Genomic DNA, 17,041 nt, shown 5'->3' with positions numbered 1-17,041 from the left:
TATATTCAAAGCTACCAATTCCACTTAAAAACATATATAATTACTTAGATATTCAAAGAACCTTTTGAATATTCAGGCACTTAATAATGACAGCGCTGTTTTTGATATTTACATAGACAGGGTCACTAAAACTGTATCGTAAATGAGGTTAACCTCAGATCCCCTTGACCCACCGTTGTCTGTGGTTAACAGCTGGGGTTAGCCATCAAGAACATGTTTACATCTGCATTGTATTGACTGAATATTTCATGCACTGTTTGAGCAGACATTAAGTAAAAGATCACGGCACGAGTGGTCATTTCCTCTCGTGTCCCCAGGCCACTGAAATAAATGACATCCATGACAGACGGGATGGAAAAGGAGAAAGAAAGTTGTTTTGACTCAACAAAAATACAACAATCTTGGCAGGGATGTCAGTCCCATCAGTGCCAGAGTCTTCTTCAGCATAATGGATGTTTCCCTTCCAAGTGTTGCATTGCCTGAGTATAGCTGGGACGCTAACCGATAACACACTTAAAGCATGATGCAATGATGCAATGTTTGAGTGTTTTGTCTGCTATGGACCTGTTTATTGTAGTCAGGTTTCATTAGAACATTTGTCTGGGTTGTAAACAAGCATGTCAGCTTAGATCCAAAATAATAATGTGTCGAACATTGTGTAAATTCATTAGAAGAGAATAATTGTGAATAGATTTTCCATCAGTCTTATATTTTTCCTCTGTATCTATCTTTCTCACAGTCCCAGTCCTTTATCAAGACAACGACCATCATCCCCAGCCATGCCTAAGGGCAGAACTGCCTCCCCCAGCCCTGCTGCCTCCCCTAATCCTCCATCTACACTTGGAAGCCCATCAACTCCTAAAGGTCGGGCCAAAAGAGCCAGGACCCCTGCCAGGATAGACCGCCGCACCTCCTCCCCCATCCCCCTCGAAAGACTGAAGGGGCCTCATAGGCCCGCAACTCCTGAACAGAGAAAGAGTGAGTACAGAACATATGTGCTCTATACTGTAGGAACTAAACCTGCGTTTTGACTAGATTATTTCCTGTACGATAGTTCCAGGTGTAAAAAGTAAAAAGTTGTCCCTTCTGAGGGCGTAGTACTTTTCCAGTCAGTACTTAGTGGAGTGAAACTGAAAATGAAGTTAAATCTGTTGCCATTTGCTTGCACAGTGGCATAATTAATTATCATCTTTTTTCATAGCAACAGGGACAAAAATACTAATTCATATCATTTTTTTCCTAGAGCATTATAAAAATGTATGCTTGACCTTAGGAATAGTAGTTTGACAGAAAATTTGCTGTCAATTTAATAGAAGTGCTAGTAACTGTCTTTTTCTGGAGCTTTCAACCGCATTTCCCAAGCTTCATCAGTAGATGTCTCAGTTGACATTGAACCTAAAAAGTGGTTGAAAGCTGTTAGTAAATGGACCTTGAGTATAGGTTATTAGTAATATAACCGTATACTGAACAATGTGATTAACTGTCCTATGTGTGTGATGATACAGTACATCTGGATTGGGGTAGTTTCCCTCCATGTCTGAGTCATACCGTATTTTGATTAGTTTTTTTACATATCCAAATAGTGCTTTACTGTCTGTCAAGTCTCTTGCTGTTACTGGCTAGAAGAATGGAATACGTAAACAAACTTCTGGAAAATCTGTATTTCTCTAAAGAAGCAATAGGCAAAGATTAACATCAGGCTTAATTAGCCATGAAAACAAAAGGAATGTACTGAGTGAACCACACACAGCTCCATGGTCTGTGTCTTCTCTCACACACAGCATTAATAGGCTGCACTAATCAACCTTAATCATGTAATTACCAAGTTCTTAAGCTGAAGCTACGGCTGTTTACAATTTCCAGTTGCTAGGGAAGGAATGTTTCACAGTGCACGGGAAGAGAAAAGGCTGCGGCTAGAAGGGTTATTAATAACTATCAATATGCACAACTTTAAAAGTCATTGCTTGTAGGGTATCATAAATAATCATATTAAGATTTTTGTTAAGTTACACAGCTAAAGATCTGTGTGTTATTGTCACTAGGTTCCCCTGTGGTTTCTTCCATCGTAGTAACCTCAGCGGCTGCCTCACCTCATGCATCGAACACGGCAGTTACAATAACTGCAGCATCCTCGTCTACTGAGCCAGTCCATTCAACTCCTACTGTTCCTGCGTCATCACCGTCACCCTCTCCGTCAGCCAGGCCTATGGCAGGCACAAACGACCAAGGAGAGGCAGTTCGCATCCTGGCAGAAAAACGCCGGCAGGCCCGAGAGCAGAGGGAGAGAGACGAGCAGGAGCGCCGCGAACAGGAGGAGAAGGAGAGGTCAGAGGCGTTTTGATATACACAACGATATACAAATGGTCGGCGCAGTGTTGACCATCCATGAACTAATGCTGAAGCATAAGTGTGATTTTATTTTTTATTTAAAACGATTTATTGGTGTAGATTCTACACCAATAAATAAAAATAAAATAAAAACAGCAACAGCAGCATATTCTACACTGTTTTTATCCTGCAAAACAAACCTCACTGAGGATATTTGGCTATATCCGATTAAAAGAAATCCTGGGTAGTCTGAGTATTGCTATGTGAATTAATAATTTTGGGTCTGAATTTGTGCAACTTGGATCTATTTTTTTTATTGTTCTGAAACTTCAGAATATTCAAATATTAAGCTATGTAAGTTATTATAAAATGAAATTATTAAATAATAACCAATTCTATTTTAATTTTAAAGATGGGAATTCTGAACAAATACATTCAAATACATGGGTAGCTGTTCAAATTCAAGTATTAATGTCTCTTATTTACTTCCATAGACAGCTCAATGGTGTTTTAAGCCCCCAACGTCTCCTTCCAGGCAGTGCTGCCTAGAAGGCACTAGGATTAGGTTATGATTATGGTTAGGGTTAAGTGGTACCTGGAAGGAGACATTTGGGGCTTAAAACACAGATAAACCCATAGACATCAGTTAAACTAAACAGAAAGGCTCCATGCACTAGCAGGCACACATGTACTGTATGTCTGAATGAGACTTCACTCAACGCTGGCTGTGATGTGTGGAAGCATTGAGAATTTGATGGCTGATTCTAACCACAGCAAGTCACTATATCCAGCTTTGGAATTGATTTGATCTCCTCTTGGCACTCATACTTCCAATTGTTTCCATCTCCTTAAATGGTTTCCTGTTGCTTGTGCTTCAATGTCAGATCAACAGAGATGGTGTAAACTAAAGAGGAAATCCTCCGTCAATGGAATTGTTCACGCATTTGAAATAGTTTGCTGCACTTAGTGTTTGACACATGCTTTTGTGGAAAATATTTACCCTCAGCTATATGCTCAAACTCTTTAGGATCCTGAGAGAAGAGCGAATAGTGAAGGAGGCAGAGGAGAGGCGCCTTAGGGAGGAGGAGGCCCGCGCCATGGCCGAGGAGCAGCGGCGGAGGGACGAAGCTCAGCGCCTGCAGGACGAGAAAGAGGCAGAGGAGAGAGCCAAAGCCGAGCAAGAGGAAACGCTACGCCTGCAAAAACAGGTATATTGACTGCCAACGGCCAGCATGCCGAGAAAGCTGGAATGGTAGTTGTTAGTGAGGTTGGGTGTGAATGTGGTGCAGTGGATAGGTGTGGTTATTCGGATAAGACTGAAAGGAACTTGCAAGTACTTATAGCCCGTAGTCGTGACAAGGACCATTAAGCACGACTGTGACAGTGATTATTGCCTTTCGAGTAAAGGTCACTCCTCACATCATTCCCAGGCACTTTGCCCATTGCACCTCAAACGTATACCCTCTCCTATCTTTGGCAAACAAAGTTTGTGACTTTTTTTCCCCAATGTTATTGTGTCAGCTCAGCTGCTCTCCTCACTTGACCTTTTTTGATAACAGGCTAATCCAAAAGCCCAATCCAGTATTTTCTCAGAGGGATGTTGTTGTCTTTTCAAAAGGCAAATATTATCCAAACTGGAGAGCCGGTAGCTACAATGAATGCACCCTTTTTACTTTTCAGTTTGTCAAATAACCATTAAGAGCCATATTGATTCTTTCTGTGTTTGTGGGTGTTGCCGGGGAGAAGCAAAAGGATGCTTGATTAGTAGACACAGATTTCCAATGGCATATATGGCTATTCACTGCAGTATTTGTTAATCCCTTAGACCTGTAACATGATCAGTGCCAGCACTGTCTTATCTATCAATGTGGTATCCAGCGCTTACGCTTTTCCACCCCCTTGTGGTCTTTCACAGAAGTAGCATTGTGGTTAAACGTGATTCAATATAATTATGCAAAGAGTTCAGCCTTCTATGTAGCTTTGAATGGTCCTCACAAGGCTGTAAATGTTGAAAATAGATCTCTTTGGCTCAAAGGTAGAGGGAAATATCCCTTTTGTGGTTGTAAACAATAATTCTAGGGAGCAACCACACCCTTGTTACGTAAAAGGCATGCTATTTTGGCAGACTTTTTTTCCCCCCTTCTACTGGAATTAAAACTGTGGTTGGAATTTTCGCCTGTGTGTGTTTCAGAAAGAAGAGGCTGAGGCTAAAGCCCGGGAGGAGGCGGAGAAGCAGCGTCTGGAGAGGGAGAAACACTTCCGGAAGGAGGAGCAGGAGAGGCTGGAGAGGAAAAGGGTAGGGCAACACATCTGTTCTCCCATCATTGGTTCTTTTCCGCACATTTTATAAATAATAAACATAGACATTTTCCAAAAATCCTTACCTACATTTGTGGACAAAATTATATTAAGAGAGAGTGAATTTAAAAGTCCCAGCTCTTCTCTCAACTGCATACATCTCAGAGTAACGCACCATTAATTCTGTAGATAATTTACAACAAGCTCTCCTCCTTCAGTGGAGGTATTATTTTCAGGGGTACGTTCACCCTGTTGACTGTTTTTTGACATGACAAAAGCAGGCTTGAAAGTTGAGTCCCTGAAACTAAGATGAATGATGTTTTTGGCTTATGCTGGTTTGGTTGTCTGCATGCCATGATTTAACAGGGCTTAGACTGTGTGTCAAGCATGAAGCTATATATAAACACTATTAATGGAGACCTTGCTGTGCCAGTCATCTGTGTGTGTAGACTTGTACAGATCTTTGCACATGTGCTCTGATATGTGTTTGTTCTGTGACCATATAGTCAAAAGCCACCCACATATCCAGTAAGCTGACACCTCTGTATGCGGGCTAAGCCTTTCTCTCTCTCTCTCTCTCCATGTGAGAAAGGCTCTTATCGAGGCATGCCAAGTCTGGCTCAGCCAGCCCAAGCCTGGCTCCATCCTGGAATAAGCCCACAAGAACAGCATGTCTTCTGCCCCAAAGACTCACTGCTTAGTCACACTGTAGAACAAACTGTTACTGACTGACTTCTACCAAAACTGACTGCTCTTGTCATCGCCTCAATAAAAAGAAGTTTGTGATCAGCAAGCAAAGGTGGTTTAAAGTATCCTGAGGGGCAACACAGCAACATATTAGAGAAAGAAGAATCTGTAGTTTTACAGCCAAAGCAAATGCCAAACCATGAGTGTGTGTGAGCTGTCCAATAAAGAATCTTGGATCCTAAAAATGCTTCACTTTTAGGAGTAGCAGCTGCAGTCATTGTCTTGCTGTCTCAGGCTGGCTGTGCCCTCAGATCAAGGTTGCATCTTGCATCAACCTTCTGTGCATATAAATTAGCCACACAGTGGTTTTTATTTTAGCACAGTACAGACTTATCCTCTGTTCTGCTGTTTGCTGTCCGACCTTCTTACGCTGTTGTTCAAGCTGAATACACAAGTTTTGCCTCATCACTATTGACACAGCCTCCACTTGGCAACATATGAGCCTCAGTTTGACTTGGTGCATTCCCTTATGGCCAAATGGAGCATAATGGCCTAAATACAAGAGACAGGGAAATCCTTATTAATGTTTAAGAGAATGAATCTTCCAGTGAAACCTCTTTCTTTAACAAAAACAGTCTGACAACAAGGTGTGTGGGCTCATTCTAGCCAACTAAACCTAACCAAATGTTTATTTGATTTATTATAAGCACATCTGCCCTGATCCCTCGGTGTCCTCCAGCACAAAATGCATAGAAAATCTACAAATCAACCACAAAAAAGGGTTATGATATCTGTTATTTGTTCTATGTGGCATTTTCCTTGGTCTTATTCCTTCCTTCATTTTCCTCAGCGTCTGGACGAGATCATGAAGAGGACACGCAAGACAGATGGAGGCGACAAGGTACATTTGCTGTTCACTTTTAACCAAGGCAACAAGCCAAGACTTACCTTTCCAATATAAATGACTGAAATGATTTCCCATGTTTACAGAAAGAGACAAAATCCTCCCCTCTCACAAACGTCAATGACAAAGAGGCAGAGAGCAGCAAAGGTAAGCAGAACATTAGTCTGAACCTTTCTGCCTTTTATAAAACATCCTCAAGCACGGAGGAAAGTCATTACCACATTACCAATTGTTACTAAAAGCCTTTCATCTGCAGGGATTGTTTAGGGTAATTGTCTTGACTGATCTCCCATTAATGTGTTATCTGTAAATGGATTTAAAACAAAGTGGATGCTTTGTGGCCAGAATCCACTTAGCAGTGGATTTCTTTGTCTTCAATACTTCAATTAGCAAATCCACATCAACTACGTGGTAAGATTGAAACAGTGTCTGACTCATGCTGTTCTAGATGAAGTCAGTTCAGTTAACATATCCCACCTTTAGGCTATTTGATGACAAATAATTACACCATTCTCTCCCCTGCATCTTTCATTTTTTCCATATATTAGAATAAACAAAGGCACAGATAATTATTGCACTCTTCTAATACTTTTACAGCATGTAATTAAGCCTCACATCGGAGCAATTTGTAGAAACGGGTTATTAGATTATATCTCTAAATCATATCCTGCACAGCTGCAGTTTGAGGTCTTCCTCTATGTACAATAGGACCCATGTGTGCTTGTTTGTTGTCCAAGCAGTGGGACTGAGGGAGTTAGAAGGGAGGAGTGGGCTCTGGTCAACAGCCTGCAACAATTATCAGACAATTATTTTTGACACAAGTAATAATATAAAGACACATGATCTTACATAAGCCTGACCTTATCCACTCTTCCTACAACTTCTAATTATGCAGGAAAAAAATTGTAACACAATAAGGCAAAAAGGCATATAACTTGCACACCCTCCTTGTCTGAGCTTCCACATCACACAGAGTAGATGAGTAAGATGAAGGGAAATCAATGTGGTTTGGGAGATATGCTCTTTATGGAAAAGTTCCCCTATGCAGGAAGACATTAGCCAGCCACTGATGTGGTTGGAGGCCTGGCAGGCGTGCCGCCATTCTAGTCAGGGGTGTGGAAATCTGTCTCGACCGTAGCCATGTTCTCAGCAGAGTTGGGGGGTGCATCCCTTTGGCATCCATTTTGGCATCCCTTTTCCTGCCTATTAACGCCTTACACAGTGTAACGATCATTAATGGTGTTCATCATGCTGAATGTGTGTGATCATGTTGTTGTGCGTGGTTTATATTGCACACCAACATACATTACACTTCATAAATGTCTGTTTTACTTTGTTTCCTCTAGCATCTGCTGAATATCAGCCAAAGCCAGAGGTTAACCTGCCCAACAACAAGACAGAAAATGGACAGACCTACGTCAAAGAAAGGTACAACTGTTGCTCCTTTTTTTTTGTGTGTGTGTGTGTGGGGGGGGGGGGGGGGGGGGGGGGGGGGGGGGGGATTTCAAAAAAAGGTTGTTTGTGCTCATGTTGATGCAAGACCACCGTGCTCAGTATAACACTTTTGTTCCAGAAAAACCAGTAATCAAGCCTACAGGATGTTTTCCCTGTAGTAAACTTCAACAGAAAACACAAGGAGCCACACAGTTCAGGCCTGAAGATATTAACAATTACTGGGAGAGATTTGGTTTCTTGAAATGTTTACTCTTTGTATATGACTGCTCTTCTTGGGGTAGATTTTAAAAGACTCCTGTAATTGGATGGCGGTGGAATGACTCATTTGTTGTAAGAGTCACTCTGACCCATCATAACTACAACCATATTCTGCTACGTGTTTCCCCTCTCCAGCAGCCCCTCAGCCCAAATGGTTAATGGGGTCCAGCCCACGAGACATGAAAACGGTCTATCCACCAAAGGAGACAATGCCCACTTTGGAGATTTCATCCATCTCGCAAATCACGGCAACACCACCAATGGAGCACGGGACAAGTCTGAGACCAGCATGGCTACCGAGCCGATCCTCGCGTTTGACAGTGAAGAGTCATTCATGAAAAAGGCAGGCCCCATCAAGCCTCAGCATGTTGCAGGTACTGAATTACAAACTGCTTTACAACACACGCAAGAGGCCACAAATACAAATCAAACATGATGTCAAAGACATTAGACCTCAAGTAACATAAAATTAACAATGCCAATATAAACACAACTGTGGTGGTCACCACTTGTATTAATGTCTGAGTCAACACTCATGTCTGTGACATGAAGCTATGCTTAGCAGGTTATTAGCCTAGCTTAGCATAAAGACTGGAAGCAGGGGAAAACAGCTAGACAACCACCACTTATCAAGCTGTTTGATATCTTTTATCTTGTTTGTTTAATATATACAAACAGTAGTGGGAAAAAGTTGTGGCTTTACAGGGAGTTATGTGCTACTGAAACTATTTGTTCAGGAGGTCACTGCTTATCGCGACCCGATACCAGATAAGCGGCTGAAGATGGATGGATGGATGTCACTGCATTCCAAGAGAAATAGTTAATTAGTAGAATTTATAGGTGCTTTTTACCTCTGGGCAAGCTGTTTCCATTCTGGATGCTAAGTTAAGTGCGTGCTAGCTGTAGCTTTATTTTTGAGAATGGTATCAATCTTCTGACCTTACTTTCAGCAAAAAGGCTAATTTTCCAAAACGACAAAGTACTTAGGGGGGAAACCAGCTATAATCTCAAATTTGATTCTAAAACTCTGAAGTGCAGAGAGGCAATGATAAATGTAATATGCCATTTGTCTCTTGTTATTGTTTTAAAAAGTCTAGCAGCAGCGTTGTACATGAACTAGAGGAACATAAAGGGAATAAAGTAGGGCTGTAACAACAACACAGGGTTTGGTTCGTATCACAATTTTTGACCCACGATTCAATACAAACCTTTATTCATATTTTTTTTGTCGTTGATTACATCCCTTAGTTGTTGAGATTGATTTCAATATCGATCAATGTAACACCAAAGATTCTTTTGTACCTCAAAATAATGTTTCCAAAATCGTTTCAGTGGTTCATAAAGCACCCAAAGGACTAATACTAATATCAATTTAAAGATATGGTAGCACTGGATTTGGACGGGAAGGATAACTCTAGGAGATGGAAGGGGTGTGTTGCGATTCTGCCTTCTCACTCCGCGACACAGGTTTGTGGAGCCGAGTGTCGCGTTTTCGGTTTTATTTTCCTTATCGTTACAGCCCTAGAAAAAAGGCATTACTTTTTCAAGGTTGCTATAGCTTAGAAAGAGCCTAATTTTTGCTATTGGCCAATAATTAAGAAAAAATGAATAAGCATTAGTGATCTACAGTGGGGGGGAATCCGAAAAAAAACAATTAAAATCAAAGATTCCCAAAAAGGCCCAATTATAGACCAAATCCTAAAAATTAATAGGATCCTTGATGGATTAGGTTAAGCCAAGAGCGCCAATGTACTCGTTCGATTTGTTTTCTCATCTATCCCTAATAAAAAAGAAGCAGCAGGCAGAACCGTGGTTCAATAGCAACAACCTTGTGTGCCTATTTGCTGAGCCGATTTTACACTTGGCAAGGTTCACATTACCCCAAAAAAGACTGCGGTGCTAGGCACCATAGTTAGTGTTGTTGTCCTTGGCACGAAGCGACCACAAACCTGAACTTTGTCTTATGCGCAGATTATCTCCCTAGTGAGAGTGAGTACCTCTCAAGGAGAGGATGGTGTGGAACGTAGACTCCATTTACACTCACAAAGAGGTTGAGATGAGATTTGAAAGAAATCGTGTAGGGAAGGGTGAAGAGAAACGGGGTATCTTTATACCGATGACAGCTTTTACTCAGCAGCCCCCACTAACTTGGGCCTGAACCCAGTGAGGAATTCCTAGAAGCTGAGGCGATGAGGAGACCCAATCCACAAGTGCCTCACTTCTAGGGGTTAGAAACAGGACACCGAAGCAATTTAGCAGCATATCACTTCTCAACTCAACCCCCTCCCAGTGGCAGTGTCAGCAGCACCCTACTCTTCCCTTCCTGCTAGATCCTAACGTTCACCTGTTAGCCTGAAGATAAGCCAGCAGTCAGAAATACTACATAAAGCAAACAGAGGATGATTCCCTTTGCAAGCTCTCTGACGTCTTTCCTGAAATCCCATGAATACCTCCACCATCTGACTACATATCATGCCTTTTAACTCAGACATTTTCTCTTCTCATTTTTTGTTGTAAATCTGGATACTTGAGACGGTGATTGTGTTTTTTTTCTCCCCCAAACATCTCCTTCCAGGCAGCGCGACAATGGTTATGTTTAGGGTTAGCTGCCTGAAAGGCGAAATTGGAGGCAAAAAACACCATTGAGCACTTGAGATGCCTTTGACTTGGCAGGACATTTATGATGAGGGTTTATTGATATGTGAAACTGATTGAATGTCATTTCATAGGTCATTAATTTATTTTGAGGCATGCTTCCGGAGTTAATTTGAATGTTCATACTTGTTGAATAGTACAGCCCTTCTTGGCCTTACATGTGGTGTTGTCAGTCAAATAATTCAATGTTGCATAATGGCTGCAATCTACTATGAAATGACTTTCACTTGAAGCCTTTCCATAAACCCCATATAAACAAGACAGTAAATGTTATTGGGTTCATGCCTTCTGCAACATGCTCAACATCCTTTTGCAGTTAGTATTGTCACCAGGTCAGAGGTTTAGACACTGTCAATACTCATATCAAAGAGAGAGTCTCTGTTTTGTCTGTTAGTGTTAATTTATCTTCTGACCCTTTGCTCTCTGCCCTTCCCTCAGAGGTCCTGTGACATGCTCAAGTGTTGAAGTGCTCGTCGCCTTAGGCCACTGACTCTCCGCCCTGCCAGCGCTCGAGTGGGTAGCCTTGTGACCTGTGCCAACCTTATTTCTAAGCTCCTAGAGGCAAACTACCTACACGCCTACTTCTTTCTGAAGACCGCAGAAGATGACAACCAATCATCGGAAGCCAAAAGACAAAACGGGATGAAAGGTGTTGCTGCATGCAACACAGGTGCATCAGTGTTAACACGTGTTAAAGATCTTTTCTGTCACCTAGTCCTTTTTACAGTGTCATGTACAGTACAGCTGAGTAATTATTACGATAAGCTGAAGTGTTGTTGTTTTGTTTCTTTAGTTATTTAACTGAAAGAGAAATATAAGATTGGGTACATTATTGTGAATAATGTAAATTAACTTTGTGTGATGGACAAAAGAGGGATGGGAATGGATTAGCGTTGTATAAAAGGAAGTCGTTTTATGGACCCTCTAAGTGAAACCCAGGTATTATACATCCTGGTCTGTATAAAGCTACCTGTTACAGTTTTTGTAAAGTTAAATTGAGAAATCTGGAAAAAGATTTGAATGCAACAGTGTGTTACTGTGTGTAATACTGTCCGTTCAATCCGCTATGATTGATTGTACGCAGAACTGGATGTAAAAATGTGTGTGCAGCCTCCACGATAAAAAAAAAACTGAAATCATTTATGGTCAAATCCCAATTTGCTGGGATTTACACCACTATTAAACAGTTAAAGCTGTTGTCATTTTTCTCATGAGCAAGCGTGACAAAGTTTTCCCTCATTTGCATTGAGATTCCATGGACACGTATGTATCTGAAATGCTGGTGTGTGTATCTGCTATAATTATTTTGATGTGCGTAACAAGGTCAGTGGGAGCATCTTAAGTCTTATTAAAGACAAGCTGTCCAGTCTGCCGTCTTTTCATCTATTTGTCTTGAATAAAAGTGCATTTGATGAATTGAGGGATTTTGTCGTGGGAAGAGAGAATGATACAGATGTTCTGAATTCAGTGTTGAATCTTAATGTTAAACATCAGGTTCATTCATTTAAAACAGGCATGGGAATTGCTCATCATTTGTCATTAATTTTACAGTGTTGAAGTGTTTTGTACAATAGTGCAACTTGTTTACTCCTGAGGCACTTTTGCTCCCACTGGATATCTCTTTTAAGATGGTACCGAAACAGTTGATGTACAAGGCATCTGAGTTGGCTCAGCTGTCCATTTCAGTTTGGGTCTCCTTTTACAAAATCTCTGCAGGGGGTACATGCCACTATCTGCTGCCAGGTTTCACTATATACTGGTGCACAGCAGCATACCTGGCACACGTTTTCAAGCCTTCTGGGCAGCTGATTTGCATTACAAATATGATTTATGTCATACCACTCTGATCATCATGTAGAAATTATGTGATTTAAATGACGCATAGCCGCTTGTGAAGTGTAATGTAGTGGAGCCCACTTGAACGAAGGGACCACAGTTTGTCAACTTGAACCTGTGACGCACAGACGGCCTCTTAACTGGGCTACGTAAGATTTTATCACCATGCAGTGGAACTCTAAGCAATGCATGCAAACTCTATTTGAACGAAGTACATTTTAGAGGGAAATGTTTTCACCAAAATAAAGCCAAAAACCCAAGGACAACCAAGGAAAAGGCTTCATCATCAGATTCATCATTGAGGAGAGTCAACATGCATAAAAGTATTAAAGTAAGTTCAAACTGTTTTTAATATAATGAAAAAGCAGTTTTCATTGGAAACAGTGTTATTCATACAATGCTATAATGCCTACAAATGATCCCTCAATCAGTCAAATGCTAAAGCTTTTACTGAAGCACCAACATTTTTAGATTATCCACTTATGACTGCATCGCTGCTTTCCCCCCGTTTAACGGGAAATAATGGGGCACTTTTATGACCAAAATATTTAGACATCACCTCAAGTAGCTCACAGTTTGAATCTGTAACAGCCAGTTGGCTTCCCAAGCTTCCTTGAAAAAGATGTAAACCCCTGCTGACACACAAGTGCAAGTTTCAACATGTTCTCACTGGTTCAGTACTTTGCTATTACAGTTGTCCTAATGCTGTTAAAAGCTGTATTCATTAACCCCAGCAGAGGGTGCAGCACAGCAGCGTGGAAGTGATAGACAACTTATTACATTTCTCTGAATTCATGCCTGCTCTTAAGTTAGATACAACAATGTGCCAACAAGGAAGTTGTTCCCATGCAATTCTAAATGCCTACATAATAAAACGGCAAAGGTTTATTAAAAATGCATAATCTCTAGTTTCAGACGTAGTTGATCTGCTAGTGAAGCCCTGGTAATGTTTAGTACTTCTCAGAGGGGACATGGGGATTAGTGGGCACTATTTTTAGGGAGGTGTCAGCGAGGCAGTGCACAGTTACAGGCTGAGTAGTGCCAAGTCACTGAAGAAATTCACACAGAATGAGGATTGAAAGAGAAAGAAAAAGAAAAAAATGGTTTACAATTTGTGGATGGTAAGGGTAATCCAAAAGCCACTTCTGGTCAATGAATAATGGTGCTTTCTGTCAGTTAAGGTTAGTGGGGTTGAGTAGTGTAGTCCAGGAGTAGTCTGGGTAGCTGCCATGGCAGTGCCCTCCCCTCAATATCTGTGTTAATGACACTTTAATTGATATATTGGTCTATTGTTTCTTCAGCCTGAAAGTGTGATGATGGGTGCATTGGAGGTATCACTATCAATCATTGCTCTATTCTTACTCTCCTCCTAAATATTGAATAACTTCTTGTTAAGGGTCACATAAAAACCATTGTCAAACATGTGTGTTGTTATGAATGTAATGTAATAAGTATGCAGCCAGCCTACTTATGGACACAAGCTTAAGGTTGTTTCAGATGTAAATCTCTGCACTTGAGGACTGTGAGGAATCTTGCAAATGTTTTAGAATGACAAGAGCGCCTGCTCTGCCTCCGTTTTAAGATATGGGGGGCAGCACTGGGTCACACCCCAGAGTCCCACTCCAGATAAGACCACCACTGCTACAGTTATGCATACACCACAACCATCAAAGCCCATAGACCAACCTCTGTTCAGTGTTTATGCTCACCCCCTCCACCTCCCCCTCCCATCACATTGACCTGTCTTTATCTGCTCAGCAACAGGCTCCGTTAACACAGCTGCTCTCAAACAGATGGCAAAGCATTAATGAAAGGCGGGCACCCAAAGCAAGTTTCGTCACTGGAGCTGTCAGAGCAGGGCAACCTGTCAAATATTTTGACAGGAGATGGCAAGATTTATGAGCGACCCCCTTCAGACAAAGCCTTGATACCAGAGAGCTGGCCTTAGAGGTTCCAACAGAGAACCGAAGGTCTCATATCCTATCAGGGTAGTCGCTGAGGACAGGGAGATGCTGAGTCTAATCAGGCAGCTGTTGGCTCATTGTCACTAGCAGTTGAATATGGACACTCTTTGATCAGGACCTTCCTGAGTGTATGATGTTTGTCCAAACCTCAAGTATTTAACGAGTCTGACCTTAGTGGTGCACTTTGCATTTACATTATTGTGCGCTAAAGGCATGAAATGTTTGCTTTGACTACATGTGAATAAAAGCATGCTCAAAGGAAGTGGGAACACATTTATTGGACAAGTAGGCATTTACTTTATGAGTGTATTTGCTTGGCGGTTGATTGGTACTGAGATCTGTTTGTTAACAGCTATAAAAGGTAGGCCTGAATGTTGGATATGCACCACAATACATACGTGTTTGGGGGTAGCCGAGAGCTGTATTAAATATAAGCTTTTGAACAGATAATTAAATATAATGGTATAAGATATAATAAATGTATATTAAAGAAGGTATGCCATTAAAAAAAAATCATAAAAACCTTATAGTATAGTATGTAAAAAAAATCATACGAAATGTCATAGTATATAGTATGGAATAAAACATAGCATCAAAGGACTGTATATATACTGTAGTATTTCATAGTATAGTATGTCATGAATTTCTTTTTAAAAACCTGATAAAAACAGGTCATAAAAAATGTCAGTATAGCATGTCGAAAAAAATCGTATTGTATGACAACAACCTCCTAGTACATGTCAAGTCATAAGTCAAAAGAAATATCATAAAACGTCACAGTATAGTATGTCCAAGTCATTTCTAAAAGTAACATAGTCATAAAAAAATCATAAAAATGTCACAGTATAATAGTTTGAATAAATTGGTGAAAACATCATAGTATCGGGGGTAAAAAGAAATCATAAAACGACATATTAAGTTGAAATTAATCGCAAAAAATGTCAAACTATAACTTCTCATCTAAAAAAAATCTTACTTTTTTATATCATAGTATAGTAGGTTGAAAAAAATCATCAAAAAAAGTCATAGTATAATATGCCAAAAAAAACGTATAAACGTCATAGTATAGTTTGTCATTAAAAAAAATCAAAAAACCTCATAGTATAGTATCTCATGAAAAATATAACAACTTTATAGTATAATAGGTAAAAACAAATATAAAATGTCATAGTATAGTATGTAAAAAAAAATTGTGAAAAATGACATAGTATTTATAGTATGTCATAAAAAAAACTCATGAAAACGTCATAGATAGTATGTCATAAAGAAATTATAAAACGTCTTAGTATAGTATGTCGAAAAAATGCCATACACATCACAATATAATCATAGGGTAGTATTTCATAAAAACTTTAAAAAATGTCATAGTACATCATAAAAATCATAAAAACGTCAGTATAATACCATGACAAAATTGGTGAAAATGTCATAGTATAGTAGGTAAAAAAAAAAAACACATAACGACATAGTAAGTTTTAAATGAATCCCAAAAAATGTCATAGTATAGTATGTCATGCAAAAATCATAAAAAACGTCATAGTATAGTATGTCGTGAAAAAATTTAACAACTTTATAGTATAGTAGGTCAAAACAAATATAAAATGTCAGTGTAGTAGGTCAAAAAAAATGTGTAAAAGTAACATAGTACAGTATGTCATAAAAAAAAAAATCATAAAACATCATAGTATAGTATGTTGAAAGAAAATGGTAAAACGTCATAGTATAGTATGTCATACAAAAATCCTAAAAAACGTCATAGTATAGTATGTCGTGGAAAAATTTAACAACTTTATAGTATAGTAGGTCAAAACAAATATAAAACGTCATAGTGTAGTATATCCAAAAAATTTGTAAAAGTAACATAGTACAGTATGTCATAAAAAAAAAAATCATGAAAACATCATAGATAGTATGTCATGAAAAAATTCGTAAAACGTCATAGTATAGTATGTTGAAAAATTTGTAAAGTGAAAAGTATAATATGCCATATAAAAATCACAAAATAACCATAGTATAGTAATGTCATAAAAACTTATAAAAATGGAATAGTACGTCATAAAAAAATAATGAAAACATCAGTATAATAGCTTGTGTAAATTGGTGAAAACGTCATAGTATAGTAGGTAAAAAATAATAATCATAAAACGACATAGTAAGTTAAAATGAATCACAAACAATATCATAGTATAATATGTCATGAAAAATCTATGTCATAAAAAACTCATGAAAACGTCACAGATAGTATGTCATGATAAAAATCATAAAACGTCATAGTATAGTATGTTCTGAAAAAATGTAACAACTTTATAGTATAGTAGGTCAAAACAAATATAAAACGTCATGGTGTAGTATATCCCAAAAAGTGTAAAAGTAACATAGTATAGTATGTAATAAAAAAAATAATGAAACGACATAGATAGTATGTCATGAAAAAAATCATAACACGTCATAGTATGTCGAAAAAATTTGTAAAAGTAACCTAGTATAATATGCCATAAAATTCACAAAATAACCATAGTATAGTATGTCGAAAAAAATTCTAAAAGTAACATAGTATAATATGCCATGGTAAAAAAAAAAATCACAAAATAACCATAGTATAGGATGTCATAAAAACTTATAAAAATGTCATAGTACATCATAACACATCATAAAA

General features: G+C 39.1%; 1 protein-coding gene across 10 annotated transcripts in view; it reads left to right on the top strand.

The window, feature by feature from the left end:
- Positions 1–17,041, top strand: part of map7d1a (MAP7 domain containing 1a) — a 53,543-nt gene that overhangs the window by 30,522 nt on the left and 5,980 nt on the right. For 6 of the 10 annotated variants that reach the window (XM_034873908.1, XM_034873907.1, XM_034873906.1 and 3 more), the window contains 9 exons: positions 740–978; positions 2,043–2,325; positions 3,356–3,536; positions 4,520–4,624; positions 6,164–6,214; positions 6,304–6,364; positions 7,564–7,645; positions 8,066–8,304; positions 11,024–11,954. In XM_034873908.1, coding sequence (XP_034729799.1) covers positions 740–978; positions 2,043–2,325; positions 3,356–3,536; positions 4,520–4,624; positions 6,164–6,214; positions 6,304–6,364; positions 7,564–7,645; positions 8,066–8,304; positions 11,024–11,034 — 1,252 coding nt within the window. In that variant the 3' untranslated portion in view covers positions 11,035–11,954. Of the gene's footprint in view, positions 1–739; positions 979–2,042; positions 2,326–3,355; positions 3,537–4,519; positions 4,625–6,163; positions 6,215–6,303; positions 6,365–7,563; positions 7,646–8,065; positions 8,305–11,023; positions 11,955–17,041 lie in introns of those variants that run through there. The other 4 variants (XR_004656961.1, XM_034873904.1, XM_034873902.1 and 1 more) reach the window with 4 other exon arrangements.

This window comes from Etheostoma cragini, chromosome 6, assembly GCF_013103735.1.
Source record: "Etheostoma cragini isolate CJK2018 chromosome 6, CSU_Ecrag_1.0, whole genome shotgun sequence".
NCBI classification, from domain to species: domain Eukaryota; kingdom Metazoa; phylum Chordata; class Actinopteri; order Perciformes; family Percidae; genus Etheostoma; species Etheostoma cragini.
Note: the sequence above shows the minus strand (reverse complement) of the source record. Positions and strands in the feature narration are given on the sequence as shown.